The 22,484-nt window shown below is 38.9% G+C and overlaps 1 protein-coding gene across 1 annotated transcript in view; it reads right to left on the bottom strand.

The window, feature by feature from the left end:
• Nucleotides 1–22,484, bottom strand: part of ICOS (inducible T cell costimulator) — a 48,004-nt gene that overhangs the window by 2,018 nt on the left and 23,502 nt on the right. The window contains exons 2-4 of the mRNA XM_007454888.1: nt 2,189–2,527; nt 1,365–1,471; nt 40–124 (exon numbers count right to left, since the gene is read on the bottom strand). Of these exons, the coding sequence (XP_007454950.1) occupies nt 40–124; nt 1,365–1,471; nt 2,189–2,527 (531 nt within the window). The remainder of the gene's footprint in view (nt 1–39; nt 125–1,364; nt 1,472–2,188; nt 2,528–22,484) is intronic.

Raw genomic sequence — 22,484 nt, 5'->3', positions numbered from 1 at the left:
CGCTCTTCCCTTCCCAAGCCCCCATGTGTCACACTGTACCTGTGGGTCCAGGCTTTTTAGCAGTGTTCACTGCTGCCATGAACATGTATTCGCTATTAGGGTCGTGCACGCTGGAAGGATACTTCTGCAAGAAATGTCAGAAACGTGGTTTGTCATCTGCTCTTCCCCATCCCCATTCCTGTGGGGGATGTGTTTGTGCGTTCGTTACTGTTTTCTATTCTTTGTTGAAGCGGTATATGACAAAGTGTTATAATGTGACTTAGGCTCCTGACCTTAGGCTAAGTAGGAGAACAACATGAAAAGGGTTTTAAATAAAAACTGTTTCTGCTCAACGTCTTTTCTCATTTATGCCTTTACTGTTCCTTCCCCAGTAGACTTAGACCACGGGGCTTATCTTCCTCTCTTCCTTCTTTATCTCTCTTTTCAAATTCCCTTCTGACACAGATATACGCACTGTACGGCCAACCATCACACTGCGGATATACTTGAGGATGCTAACACCCTTGCATAATATGCAAAATGGTATAGGTTCTTTGATTGAGAACCCGTTTTGTGATAGACTAAAAAGAATATCCCCCGGCACAGAGAGATTTTTGTTGTTATCCGTATTGTTATTCTTTTATCTTTCTGCCTAGCTTTTCAGTGGTTTTCTTTAAAAGCAAGGAGTCCTAATAAGTTACTGTGTAAAGAAGCTGGCAATTTCCTTCTCAACTACTGATGGTGCCCTACGAGACTTTCTCACTGATTGTTTTTTAATTGACTGGTTGAGGAAAATTTTGTTTCATCTGCCCTGACTTTGGAAACTTAGAATCAGATTTGCAGCCCACATGTAATAATTTTTAAAAGTCGGAAGCATCTCTTTTTATCTTTTAACCCTCCTCCTGCCTTTTTGTCTTTCTGTGGCCCCAATTTCCTTATCTTTTTTGAATAATAATAATGACATATCTCTTTGTAAGCCACTGAATTCCTTTTGGAATGAAGTGGCTAGAAAGTAAGTAAGCTTCTGTTCCAAGTTAGTAGTTTAATTAGCAGGCACATCTGGAGGAAAAGAAATCATCTACCTGTTGATCAAATTACTCTGGCAAGAGCAATACATACTTTGATGAGTAAATAACCGCTCATATCCCTCAGTAAAGCCAGTGCAAGAAAAGATCAATGTTGCTCACCTTTTTTTTTTGGCGGTACGCAGGCCTCTCACCGCTGTGGCCTCTCCCGCTGCGGAGCACAGGCCCAGCGGCCACGGCCCACAGGCGCAGCCGCTCCGTGGCACATGGGATCCTCCCGGACCGGGGCACGAGCCCAAGTCCCCCGCACCGGCAGGTGGACCCCCCCAACCACTGAGCCACCAGGGAAGCCCTGCTCACCTTTTTTGTAAGCCAACATGTAAGGACACATCCAAAAATGCACACTACAACAAAAGCCGCACATCCTATGGGTAACCAGAACTTCAGCTGGCAACAAACCTGTGATTCTGGGTTGGAAAAAAATTAAGGTGAGGAAAAACTCTCAGAATCAAATCTCCTCTTTCAGTGCTGGATCACAAGTTCACTTAACAAGTTTAAAAGAGCTGTTTAAATTAAACAGCTTGCCATAAATCTTGCCTTCGTTACAATCATGAAATCCAGTAAACAGTAAATAAATAACATCATCTCGGTATGATAGCAAGGATCCAGAAACTAAAAACGAAGACTCTATGCACATATATGTCTATAAATGTGGTTAATAGAAAAGACTTCGCTATCTATGTTTTTGAAAAAGAATAAGTAGGAAAGTAAAGGTATAAAACTATTGTTTTCAATCATCTCACTTAATTCCACAATTCCCAGCACAAAACCCAAACCTTAAACTTTAGGTGAATAGAAGCACAGCCATTAAGCCATGGGTTTGGATATTTCTCCTAATTTTTTTTCCTGATTTTCAATGGCATGTGTGTTTTAGAGACAACGTAACCTATTTCTAACTCAGCAGTCTATATGATTAAATTTCATATTACTGATTAATATAATTATTTTTATTATTAATAAACATCCTTGTAGTGATGTATTTCATCATAAATTATTGCCATCAATTGCACCAAAGTGAACTCCAACACAAGAGATATTTATTTGTTTAACTGTTTTCATTAGTGAGAAAAATTGTTAAAATGCCTATGTACTCTTAAGTCTAGAAGATTAAAACAATGTCTTACCGTAAATATTCAAATATTCTTTGCTTAGAATATCTACTTGAAAAGGAGGGGGATCAAAAATTGATAGTTTGCAGATGTAATAACTGGCATGAGAACTGTCCAAGTTATACAGAAAAAAAGAGACACTGTTATTGGATAACTGAAATTGACAGACGTTCAGATTCGTGATGGACACCTTGTCTCCGCTTCCCTTTGTTTTAGTGAGATCACAGAGTATATTATTCCCTTTCAACAACTGCATTTTAAATTGTTGGACAGTATCAGGGTATTTGCATAAAATTTGTACACCTCCATTGTGAAATATAAACATCTCAGACGTGGCAGAAGCATTGAATTCTCCTGGAATAAAAAAAAAAAAAAGCAAAAGTGACATTTTACGATTCTGTTGACCTAATCATTATATTTGAGCACAAAAGTCATCTCTTCTCTTCATAAAGTCACCTTTATTGCAACAAAATGAAGGAACTTCACAACCAAAAAATAGAACATGAAGGTAAAACTGTGTCTTGGGAAAAAACCTAACCAGAGACTTGTTTATCATATATGAATATATAATATGTAATATATTAAATAACATATTTACATAGTATGAATCAAACAGAAATTGTTCCTGCCTTTGGGCAGATTTCATATTGGAGACAGATGATAGATAAATACGAAGTTATGCACCATAATTCATGCTAGGAATGGAGTACTATTCAAGTAAAGGTAGATGGGTTCACATTTTGATTGGAGAATCAGATAATGCCACTTGGAGAAAGTGACTTTGAAAATTGAAATTGAAGGAGGATTAGCACTTTAGTCAGACAATGAGAGATCTGGGGAAAGACATAGTTTAGGGAAGAAACATTTTAAAGCACAAAACAGCTTAAACTAAAAATGAATGGTTATATAAGAGTATATATTTACACTATACCCTCCCGCTAGAGGGTGAAAGAACAGATGAATCATTTTCAAATGATAGAAACATGTCTTCTCTGAACCTCATCCATTGAGAACCGAATCAAAGTCTGATGATAAAGGTAAAGACCCAGATTTTTGTTTACTTTTTCATTTCTTAAAATAAATTTTAGCTTATAGGAAACCAAGGTTGTTTTTACAAAAGCTACATGGGGATCACAGAAGAAGGAAGGAAGCTGAAATGGATTTGGCCTGGTTGCAGATTCTGAGTTATTCAGTTATAAGTTCAAACAACTCTTTGCCTTCCTTTTTCTTTTTCTTTTTTCTTCTTCCTTTTTAATATGACTTTTTTTTTTTTTTAATTTTTTTTTTGCCCGGGGGTGGGGTGAGAGGAAAGGAGGGGGCTAGCAAATTTAGCCCTCCTCTCTCACCCGCCATTTGTTGCCTGAGAACTCTTTTTTTTTTTTAGATGTTGGGGGTAGGAGTTTATTAATTAATTTATCTATTTTTGCTGTGTTGGGTCTGAGTTTCTGTGCGAGGGCTTTCTCCAGTTGTGGCAAGCGGGGGGCCACTCTTCATCGCGGTGCGCGGGCCTCTCGCTATCGCGGCCTCTCTTGCTGAGGAGCACAGGCTCCAGACGCGCAGGCTCAGTAGTTGTAGCTCACGGGCCTAGTTGCTCTGCGGCATGTGGGATCCTCCCAGACCAGGGCTCAAACCCGTGTCCCCTGCATTAGCAGGCAGATTCTCAACCACTGCGCCACCAGGGAAGCCCTAATATGACTTTTAATTAAAAGTCTCATGCTGAAATTGTTTGGGAAAAATTATTAGCATGACAGTTTTTAGCTTAAATTTCAAAGTTCCTGTTTTTATTCTTGAGAAAACTATGTAACAAGTACAAAGAAGTTTTAAGGAAAAATATTACCTACTCCTCCTTTTCCAGTGAACTAGAGATACCATTTGTGCATTTTTGCTCTTTACCTTCCAGACATATACTTATTTTATATAGCAAACCTATTCCTTTTGTTCTTCTATTGGCAGTTAATGTTATATCATAAACATTCCATTTTTTATGTAGTCATCATACTTATCCTTTTTAATGGCTATATAAAAGGGCATAATGTTCATCTATCATAATTTGTTAAAGCATTCTACTAATGTCGACTGTTGGGGTTATTTTCAGCATTTTGATTTTATGTAAATATTTTGACATGTGGGCAAAATATTTAAAGACTCTGAAAACACTCTGTACCACCATGTTGCTTTTGGAAAGAACTGTTCCACTTTATAACAGGACTAGCATTACCCTCCTGGATTCACTTCTCATGGCTCTGCTTACACCAGTGCATTCATTTTATTTAAAATTCACCATAGTTACTTATTTTTCCTAATACCTGTAGGCTTTAATTTATATCTCTCATATTGCTAGGGAATAGATTTTCAACTTGGGGATTTGATTGTGAAAACACAAGCGTTCTAGTTTTCAGTATGGTAGTCCAGATTATTCAAACTAATTCCCACACCAAAACAACCAAAAATGCTGAATGTAATGTCTAAAAATATTAATGTAAAGGATTAAAGAGCTGAAAAAAGGAAGAAATTACTAGATTAAATTTGAAGAACCAGAATCCAGAGAGATAAGCGAAGGTTAGAAGTTGCTTTTACTTCGAGAGCATGTGCTGTTCTCCCAGATTCACACTTCTGTTTTCATGTGTCAACTCCCAGAGTCTGAAAGCGAGAAATCTAGTAAAAGACGTTCTCCTCAATAAGCTCCTCAAAATCCCAAAGGGCTACATCCTTGGAATACAGGTTAAACCAGAAGTAAACCAGCCTTCATGCAGATCATAGCCCACCTTCAAATCACTTCAGTGGTCCAGAAAATCTCAATCATTGAACTTTGTCTAAGGTGATTTTGGATTATTATTACCCCTAAGCTTTTGAAAGTAAAAATGCAAACTATTACAGAAAGAAAAGGTTTACATCCTAGGCTTCAACTCATATCTACAAATAATAACTATAATGACAAGCATACCATAAAAAATAATCAGATATGCAAGGAAACAAAACAACAACAGAAACAACAGACTCCAAAAACAAATACACAATTATATATTTAAATTATCAGATCTCCAAAATAAAATAATTGAGCCTTCTGTGTTTAAGGAAATAAAAGACAAACTTGTGAGAATATCTATAGATCACAGGAAACTTAAAGGAAAAAAGTCAACTAATTTGAAAAAGAACCAACTAGAACTGGCAAAAAAAAAACACACTGAGATTAGAAACTCAGGAGATATGTTAAGAGCATGTTAGATGGTTAAACAGAGTTGTTGCACTGGAAAATTAGGCTAGAAAAACTATTCAGAATGCAATCAAAATCCACAGATTCAAGAATCCTAACAAATCACAAGCAGATTTTTTAAAAAATATGCACATCTAGACAAATCATAATAAAAATCCTAAAAACAGCCAGGGAAAAGAGACTGACTACCTGCTTAGAAGCAACTGTTAGACTGACAGGTGGTATCTCAACATCAACAGTAAAAGTCATGATACAGTGGAATTACATCTTATATCTTTAGAGTACTGAAGGAAACTGTCAACCTAAAACACATTGTCTAGGAGGCTAGAAAAGATGTATGTAACTTGAGACTTTGATAAATGAAGTATGCATGTTGTGATTTCTTGCATAATGACTAAAAGAACAGAAACAGAATATGTAACCCAAATGAATATCTCAAAATTCAGTATGATGCTTCTGTATAAAGGGGAAGAGGAATTGGAATAGGGAAGGAAAGCACAGGGTGGAGAGGCTTCTGTGGGCTGACAATGTTTTACCTCTTGACCTGTGATAATTGTAGGAGTAAGGTAGTATGTTTTGTAACTATTCGTTAAATTGTACATTTATATTTTTTCACTTTTGTGAATAGGTGTTTTGTTCTAGAATAAAATAGTTTTCAAGTATAAAGAAGAAAAATAATGCTTGTTTCATTTAAAGAACTGAGGGTAAGTATAAGCAAAAGGGAAAGGGGAAAAACTCATCACATGAGAATAGGTGCAACCTACATTAGATTAAAGTGAACGATAATTTGCACGGGGACTTATTTGTCTGAAAGTAAATTATGTTGCACTACTATTGCTTTGATGCTTGTCTTTACTGTCTATTGCAGAAGATAAAATCAGTGAGCTGGTTCACAGTTCCTTTAGAAACGTTCAGAACAAATTTCCCAAGGACTTTAGAATGGCAGTGTGTAAACCACAAAGAGATCCTGGAACAAAAGTGTCTGCGGCCACCTTGTGCACACACAGACGTAGATGCATTGTCTTCTACTTCTGAAGATGATTTTGTCAGCAGCTTTTTCTCCTTTTGGGCCCACACTATGACCTATAACCCAACGCAAGATGAAATATAGTGGTTGACGGTGCAGGGTGATAGAAGTGAAATGCAGTGGTTCCCAAGGAAACCAGAGGAAAATTCTGGCTTTGCCATTAGCAAGTCTCTGTGACAAGGATACCTCTCTAGACTTTAGTCTCTTCAGCTGTGAAATAAGGAAGTAAGACCAAGACATCTTAAAGTTCTTTCCAACATTTACTCTCTATGGATTCAGGATGAGAACACATCTAGATGAGACCACGAACAACTAAGAGAGCTACTAGTTTGCTGTTGGGTTCTCCAGAGGAGAAACCATGTTTCCATAATACTCTCTCTGTCCCAGCATCTTACTGGGCTGTTCCATGAAATCAGGAGAAATGAAAATTAATGAGACAATCTTCCTGGCCCATAATAGCATTTAGGTATGGCAAGGAAAACGACCCAAGTTTTTCTTGAGTGACAGTGCCATTGACATCAGAGGAGTAACTGGAGATCCCAAAGTGTCATTTCTACTGGACACTCTTAGTTATTCATTTTACCCTTTTTAATCTAAAAACTACCTAGGTCACCTTTTTATTATTAAATGTGGTGACAAGAAGCCTGACTTAAGTGTCCACATACCCGATGCTTAAACTTTCCATCTGGAAAACGATTTGGCAATTCTTGGTCTTCTATTTGAATGTTTTCAACTAAAGGAATCAGATAGGGGATTTAATCAATTGCTTCATAATTACTTTGGCACCTGTAGAACAGATATGCTCAAATACCTAATCACAAAATCTCCTTAGTCTTTGATGATATTTGAAAAATAGTATCAAAAGGAGATCATCCCTATAATCATGACTAAAACATTTAATGGACAGACAGACAATTTAAGGAAAATCTGAATATGTTAGTTCCTTATAACTGCTGAAGCAGCTAGAATCTTTTCTACACCTTCCCTGGATGTTCTTATCTCCAAGTCTAATATTCAGTCAGGAGTACTGGTACGATAGCACCATTTTTTATACCCTGTGTCTGCTTTGATTGGGTGTCAAATCTCTTTGGTCAGTTCCCCTGTCATGCCAGTAGTTGAAAATTGCGACTATTCCCCTCATCAATCTCTTTCTTCTTGTTCTTTCTTGCCTTATATCAAGCTTAAAATCACTTCACATACCACTTTTTAATATAAAATTATCCTCCAAAATATTCTCTCACACTATCTTTGATATGTCCCTCACTCTCCCTACCATAACCATCTCCATTTCCAATCCCTATAAGCTCTCATGTACAGTCTGTACGTGTTTCAGACATCCTGTAAACACCCCTACCTTCACACTTGTGTTTCCTGCAACGTGATTCAACTTCTGCCCAGCATCATACACAGTCAAGCCTAGCAAACATACAAATCATACAGCAAGTCCAATTTTTCCACATACAGACAGCTGATGACCCAGACAGATTAGATTATTTGTCCGAGGTCACACAACTTCTTGGGCAGATGAAATATTTGGGGTAAAATCTGAGGTTGAAGAGCCGCTAGCAACAACCAGAGGAATATAATGGAAGCAGGCAACCACGTGAAGCTACAAAGTGGTCACTATAGACTGAGTCTTAGAGGATCACTGTTGAAATCCTTCTACAGGAAGAAAGTCTAATTTCCTGCACCTCTCTTCTATGTCCAGTAGAATCTACCCATTTCTCCATCTAAGCTGCAATTGGTCCAAACCAGCATTATCTCTCTCTGGGATGACAAGAGCTTCCTAACTTTCTGCTCTCACTCGTGCCCATTCACCATCCACTCTCCTCAGGGAAACCAGAATAATCTTCTTTATAATCAGATAGTATACTTGCCCTGTTTATAAAACATCCAGGGCCTTCCCACCTCATTTAAAAGAAAACCTAACTCCTTACGCTACTTTCCATGACTTGCATGATCTAACCTGTCTCGCTAACACCATTTTATAGCAGTCACTCACCACACTGCAGTCACACTGTTCTTCTTTCTATTCCTCAAACACAAGAAGTTGGTCTCCACGGCTTTGAATTTGTTGTTTCTTTGCCTGGAATGTTATCTCTGATTTTCATGTGGCTGCTTCTTACTTCTCCAGCAACCACTGACCACTCAATCCAAAACACACCACAAGTCATTTTCTAGCATATTACCTGAGGTTGCTGTCTGCTTTGTTTTCTTGTTTACTGTCTGGCTACCCCACTATAACATAAGCTTTAAAATGAGGGACCTTGCTGATTTTATCCACAGATTCATCCCAAGTATCTACAATAGCACCTGGTAAGTAGTAAGTCACAATAAACATGTATTGGATGGTTGGATGGATGAATGGATATGTAGATCTCAGTGATGTTATAAATCTGGGGAGATAAAGTATAGACTATCGAATATAAGAATCAAAAGGGCTCTTAAAAATTATTCAGTTAAGCCTTTCATTTTAAATTGTACCCTTAAATTTATCAAGCTAAACTGGGGCCAGAAAACTGAGTATCTTTCCCAGGATTACATAGCTCATAGCTGGGACGCGATCCCAGGGTTAGCTACGGCATGTTGCCTTTCTTCTGCAGACAAGCACGTGCAAATATACAATCAAGTTCAAAAGACACCTCCTCAACTGGGATGTCAGGTTCTAATGAATATTATCTGGCTGAGCTTTAAAGCAGCACGTTCTTTAACTATTATAAATATCTACCAGGTTCATAAAGACTTGTTTAGATGGTTGACTATTCTCTTGGCTCTTTTGTGTCTATAGAAGGGAAGACAGGTTTAAACCTGGTTATTATTTGTATCCTCAAAAGTGCAGAATCATTAAATTTGCCCAATGGATGTCCAGGACAGGTGCCTCTGAACCAATGATTGTTTTAATACATCCAGATGTTTCATAACCAGAGCATGTTAGTGATTTGCAATAGAAACACCGTGCTATAAAATTTAGCATTTAATGCATTGCTAAAAACACAAACAGGAAAATGTTCTCTTGAATTCTGGTGATGAGTCTAAACATCTGAATATTCAGACTTCATTTTCGCTTTGCTACCATAACTGTTTATTTCTTGTTGGTGCTCCTAGACTATTAGTACTCTAGAAAATAGGTGCTATATCTTAATCACATTGACTACCATGTCTAAAGGGTGCAATCTTTCCAATAGAGGTTCAGACCTATTAACTGCTGCTATGAATTTTATAACATTACTGTTGATATCAGCAGACTAAGGTTTCAAGAGTAAAATCAGAATGTTTATATCAGATGATTTCTTTAGATCTTCAGAATTTTTAAAAGATAAAAGCGTTTGCATATTCTTTGGGGGGAGCTGTTAAGAAAAACATCTCTGAAGAAAAGGGTCATTCAGCTGAGAATCGCATTATGATTCAGATGTTTATTTACAAATTGATTCTTTTATGTCTAAACTATTTCATTTCTTCAGTGTAAGATTGTCTTGATAGAACCCATCCTGCCAGGACTCTTTATAAGCAGTTGTATTATGGCTGGCTGAAAATCTTTTAGCAAAAACACTTAGAAAACCCACACGGTGAAGGGGATACGAGACCGATCAGCAATTTCACTTTATTCTCCTTCACTCAGACTTCTAACCACAAACCTCCACAAAGGTCTGAGTGATCGAAAGATAAGAGTTCCTGAGTTTGCAATTATTGATAGTGCTTATTAAAAATATTTTCTGTAATCCAACAATGATAAGCTTTAGCTTAGCACAGCACATGAATGTGACATAAGAAGTGAAGTTCTAAAAATTGCAATGTTTATATTAGGGTTTTGTTACATTTGATCTTTTCCTAAGAAATTCTGGCGTTTAAAAAATATGCTTTCTACCACTTTTTTTTTACCTCTCATAAAATCACTGTCATTTCTTATGCATCTACTAGCTAAAACTTTTGGAATCCTGATTAACAGATTTTTATACATGCATAATTTCTATATTTACATTATTATTCAAAGGCATCCATAATCTAAAGTAGTGATTGAAATCGGTAGCAAGGGTAGGCAAAATAAGCCCAATCCCAAGTCTTAACATTTGCCGAAAAGGAAGTCAAAAAAACATGAAGAAAAAAAGTAAGGAGAAAGTTAAAAAGGCAAAAGACTCTGAGCACACCTGCACGTGCACACGCATGCAGACACACACACACACACACACACACACACACAATGTGTGAATTTTTTATTCTCCAAGGAACTCTGTAGAGGGGGTAAAACAACCTTTGATGCTCCAAAATGCATAATTTTTTAAATGAATGATTGATTTTCTCCTCGTAAAAACTGATTTTCTTTGTGAAAATGGAAAAATCCCAAAGGTGTTGTAAAACTTTGTAGCGATATTTACAAAGTAATTAGAATAAACTCTACTCCAGTAACACACAGCTTCATCTCCAGCCCACTCCTTCCCTTGGCTTAGTCCCTTATTTCCAGTTTCCTTTCAACGTCTCTATCTGGATGTGTCCCCTGACACATCAAGAGTAACATTTCCAAACTGAACTCAGCATTCACTCACCAAATCCAAGTCCTGTCCTTTAAGGCATCAGGACCTCAGAGTCTTCCTCATTACTCCCTCTCTCTGACTGTCCTGATCCAATTGGTCACCAAGTCCAGTTGACTCTAGCTCATGGATGGTTTTTCCCCATTCCCATTGCCAAACTAGGACTTTTTCACATCTTCCTTCATCTGTGGAAGCATCTTCTTGACTGGCCTTCTCAACAGCAGTCTCTCCCTCCAAATCCATTCACCATGCTGCTTGCAAAATTGTGTTTCTAAGAAGAATTTCACTCCCCAGTTTGAAAATATCCACTACCTTGTTGCTTATGAGGTATAAGAATAAATCAATTTTCTTGGAATGACACAAAATCCTTTCACAATCTCAGGGACCATATAGCTCCAAGCTACGCCATACTTTTTGGCCATTACTTTCACATTGTTACTTCTGTCCCCATAGACTAGAATATCCCATTACCCCTTTATCTGCTTAGAAATCCTCATTCATTCTTTAAGAACCACTTTAAAGAACCACTTTGTCCCTGAGACCCCCAGACAAAGACTCCTATCTCAATGATTTCAATAAAGCTTTGTTTATACCAATATATTTATAATGTGTATAAGCTTAGATCATAATTATTTTTGTCTGTCTTCCTCATTTAAACATAAACTTCACAAGGATAAAGACTGGATCATGGTCACAAATAATCCTAGGACCTGGAATATATTAGATGCTCAATAATAATGAATGAATGAATGAATGAATGAATAGAAGAATATAGAAGCTGAGCATGGTTGGTAAATGTCCTGCAATGAGGTGAGGACGTGAGCAAGAAAAACAGAGCAGGGGATCCAATTTACTGGATAATGGAGGATGCTTGTTTCCAAGTCCAAAGGCAAAGTCTCACACTGAATGATGCCCAACCAATTGTCTGAAGCCCAATAGTTCTGGAGTTATATAAACATCTAAGCTTTCAAAAACTTCCAAATAATAATAATAATTGCAACTTACAAGCATTGCATGTTTCCCATGTATTAAGGTTTCAAATTCATTACATGCAATATATCATTTGATGTTCATAACAACATTTGACATTGGATTTTCTATTTTTATTCCTATTTTACAGATGAGGAAGCTGAGGCTTGAGTAACTGGCCCCAGGTCATAGAGGCAAAATGTGGTGGAGCCATGATTTGAACCTAGACAATTTGAGATCAGAGTCCACGTTTCTAAGGGGCCACTTAGTCCAATGATCTAGCCCAACCCCTTAATTTTATAGAAGCTGAAGCACAGACGCTAAAGAGACTTGCTAAGAAAAGAGAAGAAAAAGAAAGAGAAGCTTTTAACATTAAGTTAGATTTGGAAGTTATTTTCAAGTATTTCTTTTCCTTCAAGATGTATTGGGTGTATAATTGTCCCAAATACTTAAAGTAGTATTTACATTGGTGCCACATATGTATTCTATGACTGAAAAGGTTATTAGGCACCAAAAAACATATATAAAATTATTTATTTGATGTGAAAATACATTGTTTAACATACCTGTTTCCCTAGACAGCCTCATTCATGGATCATTGTGTGTTGAACTGCCCTGTGTACTTAAACCTGCAACAAAGTCTGGGTCCTTGCTCTGATGGGATCTAAATTCTCGATAAGTATTCTGTAACTTATCTGCCTGTAGAAATGTAAAAAGATATATTGACATCTACAAGAAACTCTATTATAGTTAAATAAGAGCAAACAGGAACTACTAGGAGATTTTGCTTGTCTTAGTACAAAATGAACAGAAATTGAATTGTGAGTGCAGTAGAGGTTTTGTTTCTTGTTTTTTTCATGAATGAATTTTTTTCATGCTAAGCCCTAGGAGAGTATAAATGTTGGCTATAAAATTTGGTTTCTCGGGCTTCCCTGGTGGCGCAGTGGTTGAGAATCTGCCTGCTAATGCAGGAGACACGGGTTCGAGCCCTGGTCTGGGAAGATCTCACATGCCGCGGAGCAACTAGGCTCGTGAGCCACAACTACTGAGCCTGCGCGTCTGGAGCCTGTGCTCCGCAACAAGAGAGGCCATGACAGTGAGAGGCCCGCGCACCGCGATGAAGAGTGGACCCTGCCTGCCACAACTAGAGAAAGCCCTCGCACAGAAACGAAGACCCAACACAGCCAAAAATAAATAAATTAATTAATTAATTAAAGTTCCCTTAATTAAAAAAAAAAGTTTGATTTCTCATATTCAAAAAGGTTCCATTTAAGTGATTCTTTGTTGCTTGTTGGAAGTGCCATGTCTATGGCAACACACTCAGAAAAACAAAAGACTCTTTCAGAACTAGTGGTTGACTGACTCAAAATTCTGGAGTCCATCACCTTCCTTTAAAGACAAACTGCTTCTTCGTAGCTTTTCCTCATGCAAAGTCGATGCAGCCATCAGTATGTTATACGAGAGCCAGAGGAGGTTCATAGCCCAATTTCTGACTCTCTCTTCAAACTTGCAAATCTCAGTCTGTTTCAATCGACCATACAGGCCAAACTGGAAAAAAAAATTCTTGTTGACCAACAACTTTCATTTGTGTTACATGTTTTCTACATATTTAAGCTCCACTTTCCAAAGTATAATTCTGAATTTTCCTCAAACGGTATTGAACGCCACATTCTTATTTTACTTAGAATGACGAAAACGTGTCATTTAATAGACTCCATTTATTAGAAGAGCAGTAGCACAGAGATGCCATTTATGGAGTAAACGTAGTCTTTTCTTTGAGTATTGAAGGCTACAAATGATTGGTATATATATATGTGTGTGTGTGTGTGTATATACATATATATTTATATATGTATATGTATGTGTATGTATATACTGGGCTTTGAATTTGCAAAGCCCAGTACATCTTTTTATGTATAAAACTTATATTCTTAGGACAGGGAGACAGCATAAGCTGTGGGTTTTGCTCAGTTTACAACTGTGAATACCGAGGCCAATTTTTTTTTTACGTCAGACAAGTCTATGGATACACAGTGAGCAAAGCTCAGATGAGAATTGAGGTCCTCTCTACACACCTACATTTTGTTTCTACCAAGAATGGGAATATGCTGCTAGCAATTTAAAAACTATAATATTCCATTTCATCTGAGGGAGTTGTTAACAGCCATGGCAAGTTATGAAATTCATTTTGCTCACTAATGATGAAAAAACAAGGATCTCGAGATCTCACATAAAAATAATAGCCATGTCTAAAAAGAAGGAAAAAAGACAAAGAAAAAGATATGACTAAACAATTACTGGGAGAAAATATCCCTGAAATTTAAAAAAAACCCAAAACACCTAAAGTCTGCAGATTGAAAAGACTCACTCAATCTCAAGCAATGTTAACGGAAACACTCACAGAATTAGGCATATCCTAGTGGAATTCCCGAATTCCATTATCGAAATGAATAACAAATTCTAGTGATACTTGTAATCTACTTGCAAAGTAATGAGAGGCAGACTAACATGGAACTACTCACGTGCAACCCTAGAAGCCAGCATACAGTGAATGAATATCCAGAGACTATTAAAAGAGTGCAGTCCAGGAATCCTACTCCCAGAGAAGATATTAGTCACCCATCAGAGTAAAGGAAGACATCTTTACCCATGCTGGAATTCAGAGTTTGAGGTATCTGAAGAAAATAGTGGAAGTCTTCTGATCATTGGATCGGAACAAGGATGACAAGACAGGAGCAGATGGCAAGAGTGTTGCTGCCGCTGAAAAAAGGTGAAGTGAGTGTAAAGAGTTCTTGAACCAGAAGAGAAACACTGTCAGAGGAAACTTAGCAATGACCTGCAACTACAAGTTTTCAGTTATTTCAACAAAACCCATGTGTGGGGCAGGGGTTCACTAAAGGGAAAGCAAGAGAGTGAAAAGAGAACATTCCAAAGTTCTCACGTCGCTGCGGGGGATGGGAGGTGGGGTAAACACGTCAAGCAAGGCTACTGTCATTATTTACTTTACTACAATAATAAATAGATATTCAATTAAGCTGCTCTGAACATGATAATGAATTAGTCAACTAGGACGTGTGGTCAACCTTCCAAATTACAGCGGGAAAGAGGGGAGTTAAAAGAAACTTCCTCATACCAACAAAAATAAAAGAGAATACCACAACCAAGGAAAATAGAAATAAACATAATATTGAAGGAGTGAAATCAATATAGGCTTCCTGTGCTGAGTGAGAATGCCCTGAATTCATCCATTGAAAGAAAAGATGGACAATGTGGATTCTTTAAATTTAGCAAGAACACTGAAGGAGGTGCTGGGAGGGGCTTAAATGTCAACTCAGCTCCGCAGGACTCTCCCTGAGCTCCGGGGAGGGGCAGGTGCTGGAAGCGCCAGAGGGCTGGTGTTTTTGGAGGTGATGGAGTTCAGGAATCACTGCTTCAATGCCTGGGTGACAAAATCAAGGCTCAAAATGAGCCTGAGGGTTACCCTTCCAGCTTCCACCCTGAACATATCATTAGACGTGCACATTTGTTAAACACCCAGACGCCCAGGCTCAGCGGCCATGGCTCACAGGCCCAGCTGCTCCGCGGCACGTGGGATCTTCCCGGACCAGGGCACGAACCCGCGTCCCCTGCATCGGCAGGCGGACTCTCAATCACTGCGCCACCAGGGAAGCCCCCCACTCCACTGCTTTTAAAGTGGTCTTTCCAAAACCAGAATTCATCAGGTCACCTGTGTGGTCTCCATTGCCCATAATGTCTAGAAAGAGTCTTCTAAATGCAGACGGAGGGTCCCATTTTTCTCAGATCCTTTTACAATTAAGAGCCTCCTATTGCTCCAGGATCATTAAAAGAAGATGACTTTGTTAAGTTTTACACTGAGATCAATAGAAGACTGAGAATCACCAAGATTTCTTTCCTCTTAACTCACCAACCAAATAACAAAACTGATGAGAATTTCTCTCCTTTGAGATTCATGTTATATCTCCATTACTTCAACACGGTGTGTAAAGAATGTGGATATTGGAATCAGACATATTTGAATTCTAATCTTGGTTCTGCCACTAATTACTAGGTAACCAAACACTTAGCCTTTCCTGGTCTGAGATTCTTCAAACATTAACTGAAAGTAAGAATGCCTACCTCTTGATGGGATGAGAAAGCCTACATAGTTGGGGAGGGTTAAAATATGCCAAAGGAAAGGATCTGCAAGAGCTTAGCTGACTTCAGTTTGGTTCTTTACTTTGCATTTAGAGCCTTTAAAATGGTAGTTGCTGGATACATGCGTTGTGGTGATATTTTGAATATGAAGATTGTTCGGCAGTTTACTATCTCCATCTAGCCATTTGTGCCCCAGTTTTGCCACCTGTCAAATAGGGTAACAGCTTGCCCATGGCATAGTTTTCTGTTGATGAGAGGGAATGTTGGTTTTATTCCATCTGAATCCAAGATAAATATCATTCCAGAAGTACAATTTATTCATCAGCTTAATCTGCCAACTAGAAAGAATTCCACCTAGGCTGGATCGATCCTTCCACAGTGGTAACACCATTGCTAATTCAAATCTCCTGAGCATAATATCACCACCATAAGTGCCTAAATGGGTTTGGTATATTAGATGCTTTTTAGCAGTACAAACCCTTCAATGACTTGAACCAATGTTCTTGGAAGAAAATCCACAATCCTTCACATGGTGCATATGGTCTGAATGGTCTGGTCTCTGCTTTCCTTTCCTGCCTTACCTTGCACCATCCCCAACCCCTTTCCTCTCTGTACTCAGGCACATCCACTTTCTTCCAGCTTCCTGACTTACTTCATGCCTTCCTGCCACAGGTCCTTTGCACTTACTCTTTTCATGATATGGAATGTTCTTACCCACCATTCTCCCCATTTATTCCTATTTGTCCCCCAAGCCTCAGCTCAAGTGCCACTTCCACCAGAAAGACTTGGATGAACCCATCCCCCAACCACACCTCCACACCCCCCAGTCTATGCAGGTTTCTTTGTTACATCCTCTGACAGAACTGAGTTCTGCCTGTAATTGTCATTCATTCATGGGATTACTTGATTAATGTCTCTCTCCCAGCCATTCAGTTAGCTTCATGAGAGCAGGGGCTGACGTGGTTTTGCTTATCATTGTACACACAGCAGCTGGCACCGTACCTCCTGCATGGCAAGTGCTTGGTGCTGAAAGAATAGATGAGTGAATGAATGAATGGTTATCAATCCCAAAGCTACTCCTTTGTTGCTCATGCAGCTAAAGGATTTCATTGGGTTGTATAAAAGCCATAGTTGAACAAGCAAGTGGCCCCAAACGGCCCTTGGGACCTTAAATAGATTCTAATTCCTCATTCCTCTTTCCTCTTTATTTAAGAGCATTGGAGCCACCTTGAGCCACCACAAGATCAAATATTTGACCAATACACTTTTGTTTTTTAATTCATTGGAGAGAAAAATAAAGTCTATTTTTGGTACCACTGCAAAACTTATTTCTAAATAAAGTTACACCTACTAAAAGTTCTGTCTGCACTTTTAGTGTTAGTAGAACTTCCCAATGTAATATAATTTCACTTTGCTTTTTCTCAGCCTCAAGAACATGAGGCTCAGACTTAAAGATGAAACAAAAATAATAGAAAATGTACCAAGTAAGAAGCAGCAGAAATACATATTAATTTCATTGTAGGTAACATTATTTAAAGTATTCAAGTAGAGTGTGATATATACCATGTAAGAGAAAGAATTGAGGACTTCAGAATGATTTTTTTAATGTCTACAGAGGCTAGGGAGTGTTTTTACATCATCCACTACTCTGTAGCCTTTTAGAAGGACCTTGACATTCGTGTAGAAAAAACTCTGTGGCAGCCAGGGCGTTTCTGACAAAAGACCACCCAGATAAGATTCAAATCAAAACCCTTCTTTTCAAAGCCCTTCCATCTTATTTTCTCCTTCAGAAAGAATCCCCAGCCCAAATGCCAGGACTACTTAATTTTCGTTCTGTTGACACAAGTCATTTTGCCTTTCATCTGCTCTGAGAACAGTAAGACACTCTTCTACTTTATCCACTAAAAGGTAACTTCAAGCAGGTAATTTAAGGTTTTAATGATCCGATGAGACATTTTTCTTCATCTTAAAACAGTGACATGAACGCCCTTAGCCATGGACTTGGGCTCTTCTGTAATCGTTCTTACTTTCTGAAAACAAACATAAAAAAAACCTTTCCATTTGGTGCCTAACTTTTCCAACTGATTTTTCTTAATGTTCACTTGAATTATAACTTAATAATAAATATTCAGTAGGTCACTTACCTGTTAGAACTTCAACTTGGAAGCAGAAGAGAAAGAAATACCAGAGATCTGACTTCATGCTTGCCAGAAACAAACACAATTTTCTCCTTCAGTGCTTAAAGCTGCCAGTGAATTCATGTCCTCTGCTGTTTTCTGTTTGCTGGAAAGGAAGTGGGGTTTTTTGGGGTTAATGTAGTGTCACACTTACCATCAAGACAGGGCGGTGTCTCTTAATTGATGTCAGTGGCTATATGGCATTATTGCTCATGGAGGTTAAGCTTAATCCATGGATTATTAATGATTTTGAAGACAGAGGAAAACTTTACCCTCATTTCAGTTCCATGAAAAGAAGTGAAAGAGACAATGCCTATTCTTTTCAGAACCACCCTATTCCTTTGAATCAATAGTTTTGGGCATAACATGATCTAAAATTAACCACATGATAAATAGCATGTATTTTGACACATTTCTATCTTATGCTATTTGCTCCAGAGAGAGAAAGGCTTTGAAATAGGACAAGAAATAAAAGCAATTGCAACAGAACTTAAAATGATGATACTGAAAGAAGAGCAACATAGGAATCTAGGAAAGAATATTTACATGGCATTCATTGTAGATGGTAATTTTCCAAGTGTTAGGGTTGGTTTTAATCTAACTTAAACCTTGCCTTACATAGTACAGCAGAGTCTGTAGAAATCAGGGATTCTACACCTGTAGCCTCAGATGAAAGCAAGAAAGCTGAAGAGCCTACCCATGGTCTCTCTATCCATACAGGGGTATAGAGTAGACAAAAACAACGGTAATAATAATAAAAATAATTACGTTTATATGTATATAAAGGTTTTACATGAAATAATACATGTTAATGCAAAGCATACATAAAGTTAAATGTAAAATAATGTATAATATATTTAATATGTATAAAATATGTGAATATAGCTAATATTATATTTATATTGTTTCACATTTATGTAGGTGGATTATTTGTATATGTTTATATAATGTCTTATACATGTATTAATTCATTTAATCCTCTTAACCATCCTATGAGATGGGGACTGCTAGTCTCCCCGTTGTACAGATGAGGAAAACTGAGGCACAGAGTGGTAAATTACCTGGCCTGAGTCACTTAGTTAGTAAGTGGCAGTGCTTGGATTTGGAGTGTGTGGCTCCAGAATCCTCACTCTTAACCAAGCAGGTGAAACCAGTCATGCCAAGGCCTGCTGAGCCTACCACTCAGAGGTCTGAACTGGCTTCCAGAATGCTGGATCCAGGCTGGGTTTCTGGGGAGTAACAGGGCAGGATAGATTCTCAGCCTGCAGAGCTGACATCTAGGTGAGAAGCTGGAATCAGCTGAGCAGGGCAACCAAGGTGTCAGTCCAAAATGTCCGGGCTCTGAAGCAGAATCCAGGATGGTCCATAAAAAAGCAATTAAAGATACTGGAGAGTCAAGGGGTTCCAAAGGTAAGGTAGGAGACTGATCCCGCAGTGATTTCCAAGCTGCTGAGGCTTCCCAGATAACTTTTTTAGGGCTCCTGGGCCTCCATAGTGGATGTGAAAGAAACCATTTGAAGTGTAGAACCTGAGCGGTACAGACTGGGTCACGAGGTCCCCTGGGAACCTGCTACCCGTATTTCCTTCCTTTCCCTTCTACTCTGCCCTGACAGCATCAAGAGTCCCACTGACATTATACTGGAGTCCTTTCCCAGCAAAGACAGGCAGTAGAGAATAACTGACTTTTTCTAACCTAGTTGTGGCCTAGCTCTGGAACTGAGAATAGAGAGATTTTACTTCATTTGATAAAAGCTGCTACACATTCTAGAGCTTGGCTGCAGTTATGCAGAGGAAAATGGGGGAGGGAATCTAATAATGAACATTTATTGAGTATGTACTGTGTGCCAGGTACTGCGCTTCACATGAATTGTCTCATTCAGGTCTCACAACTACTCTCTGAAGTAAATCTCGTCATTATTCCCATTTCCCAGATGAGGAAACTGAGATTTAGAGAGATTAAATAGTAGCTCAGGATCACACAGCTGGTAAGTGATGGAGCCAGGTCAAACACAGACAATGGAACTCTGTGAATTCCATGCTCTTAATTACCACAATATACTCACAGGCTAACCTTCATTTATCTGGCCAGAAATGACTGGTGACATGATTTTTTGGCCTCAGATTTTGGTGGAAGAAGGGCACTTAGGTCCCAGATGAAGTTCCCAAATATCTGAATGCAAAAGAGACTTCCTAATAAAATTTAGGTGCAATGATTCTATCTTGGGGGAGAAAAGTTACACAAATTATGGTTGAGTTCGCTTTAGTTCAATTGGATACGCCTGTTTTTGTTTGATAGGGATCTGTTTGAAACTGATGTTCAAGTAGAGCAGGCCCTGTGTCTATGTAGACGGAGCCTTGTAGACGGAGCCTTATGTCAAAGATCCCTCTAAGGGATCCTCCCCTTTCCTCCTTGTCTCAAAAATCTCGGTTCAGAATGCAATTACTTGTGGTTTTGATTATTCAGAACTACTCTTCATGTGCCTGGAAAACAAACTGGGCAGAAATTTCCATTCACCCCACAGGAAGCCCTTTTTGTTTGCTTTTATTTTTTTCACTTTTTCATTCCGTGACTTAAGAGGGTTTTGATTTGTGTGTGCAGATGCCTAGGGTGAGGGTGGGAATGGAAAGTCTGCTACATTAAAGGTGCTGTGTTTATTATTACTTGCTTTGCGGGCACTGGAGTTGGGGAGGCTAAGTGCTTGCTTGTTTGAAGTTCCACAGGTGAATATCTTTCTTCTGCTTTGCTTGAAACTTGTTGAGACCAATAATCGCAGGTGTAGGAGAGCGCGCGCGCGCGCGCGCACACACACACACACACACACACACAACCAAGGCCACTGAGTCCAAACAACAGGGCTAAAAGGACCCCCAAAGTATCTCTGTTTCACCTGAACTTGGCTTGCCCATCTGAAATAGAAAGGCATTGGAAGAGAAGGGTTCTTCCTAATCAAAATTATTTCTCCTCCTATGGCCCCAGTTGTTGGGCGACACCATCATCCAGTCAGCCAGGAGCCTGTGTGTCAGCCCTCCCGGCTCCACTAGTTTACCAAGGAGCCCTATGTTTCTACTTCCTCGCTCTCTGCCAGGTCGTTTTTCTTCCCCTCTTGTCTCCAGCATCTTGCCCCTGCTCTTTCTTTCTTGCCTGGTTTCAATCTGTCTCCACACTATAACCAGAGTAAGTCATCTTTGTAAAATGTAAATCTAATACATCTGCCCCCCACCCCCCGCTTCACACCCTCCCCCGGCCTCCTTCCAGATAGATAAGGCACCCAGACTCTTTACAAGACCCTTTACAAAAGGGTTCCCGTGAGCCCCGTCTCCTGACTCATGTGTTCCTTCTCCTGCAACCACCAGGAGCCCTCCTCTTGTCCTCACTTCCCCTCCTCACCACCCAAGCCTCTCTTCTTCTGCAGAAATCTTACCAGTCTTCAGGTCTTTGCTTACATGCCCCTCAATTCATCGAAGAGGCCTTTCCTGATCCATTTACTCCATAGCTAGCGTCCATTGGGTGCCTTTTCCTCAACCCCATAAAGTCCCTCTGTATCCCCCATCGTAAAGCTCATCATGCTATTGTAATGGCCTGTTTGCTTCCCTACTGGGCTGTGAGTAGCATTAGGAAAGAGACTGAAGATGCCTGTCTGTAGCCATGTCTTCACCGCCCCACACAGCACCTGGAGCAGAGTAGATGCTCCTTAAGAATTGGTTGAATGAGTGAGGGTTGGAAGAATCCTTGACTTTTGAAGGAACCATGTTACCTCAGGAACCATCACCAATTAACACTTTGCTCTTCGAATGGTAATCTGAGGGCAGAAAATAGTCAAATTTGTTTGTATTTCACATTGAAATTAATTCAATAATATAATCACTAATCATACTGATTTATCTCTTATCTGATCATTTGTCCATCCCTAATCATCAAACAAAAGAACATTCCATTTTAACAGCCAAATAATATTTTCTCATTTAAAAGTTATTAATCCAGCCTTAAAGCCCAGAAAACTAATTGCACGTTTCCATTAATGGTGAAAAAAATCATAGTGTAAGATGTGACTATAAAGTGATATAACTGATATTTTTAACAAAAATACCTCAACTTGGTCACTTTGGCAGCAAGGCCTCCATTCTAATGATGGTGCCATTGCTCCAAACATCACAAAGCACCTCTCTGGATCCCATTCCCTCCAGAATCTCCAGGGTTCTGGTTCCCTCAGTCCCACCTTTTACTCCTGCCTTTCAATAGCTC

The sequence above is a fragment of the Lipotes vexillifer genome, unplaced genomic scaffold (genome assembly GCF_000442215.2).
Source record: "Lipotes vexillifer unplaced genomic scaffold, Lipotes_vexillifer_v1.1 scaffold313, whole genome shotgun sequence".
Lineage (NCBI taxonomy): Eukaryota > Metazoa > Chordata > Mammalia > Artiodactyla > Lipotidae > Lipotes > Lipotes vexillifer.
Note: the sequence above shows the minus strand (reverse complement) of the source record. Positions and strands in the feature narration are given on the sequence as shown.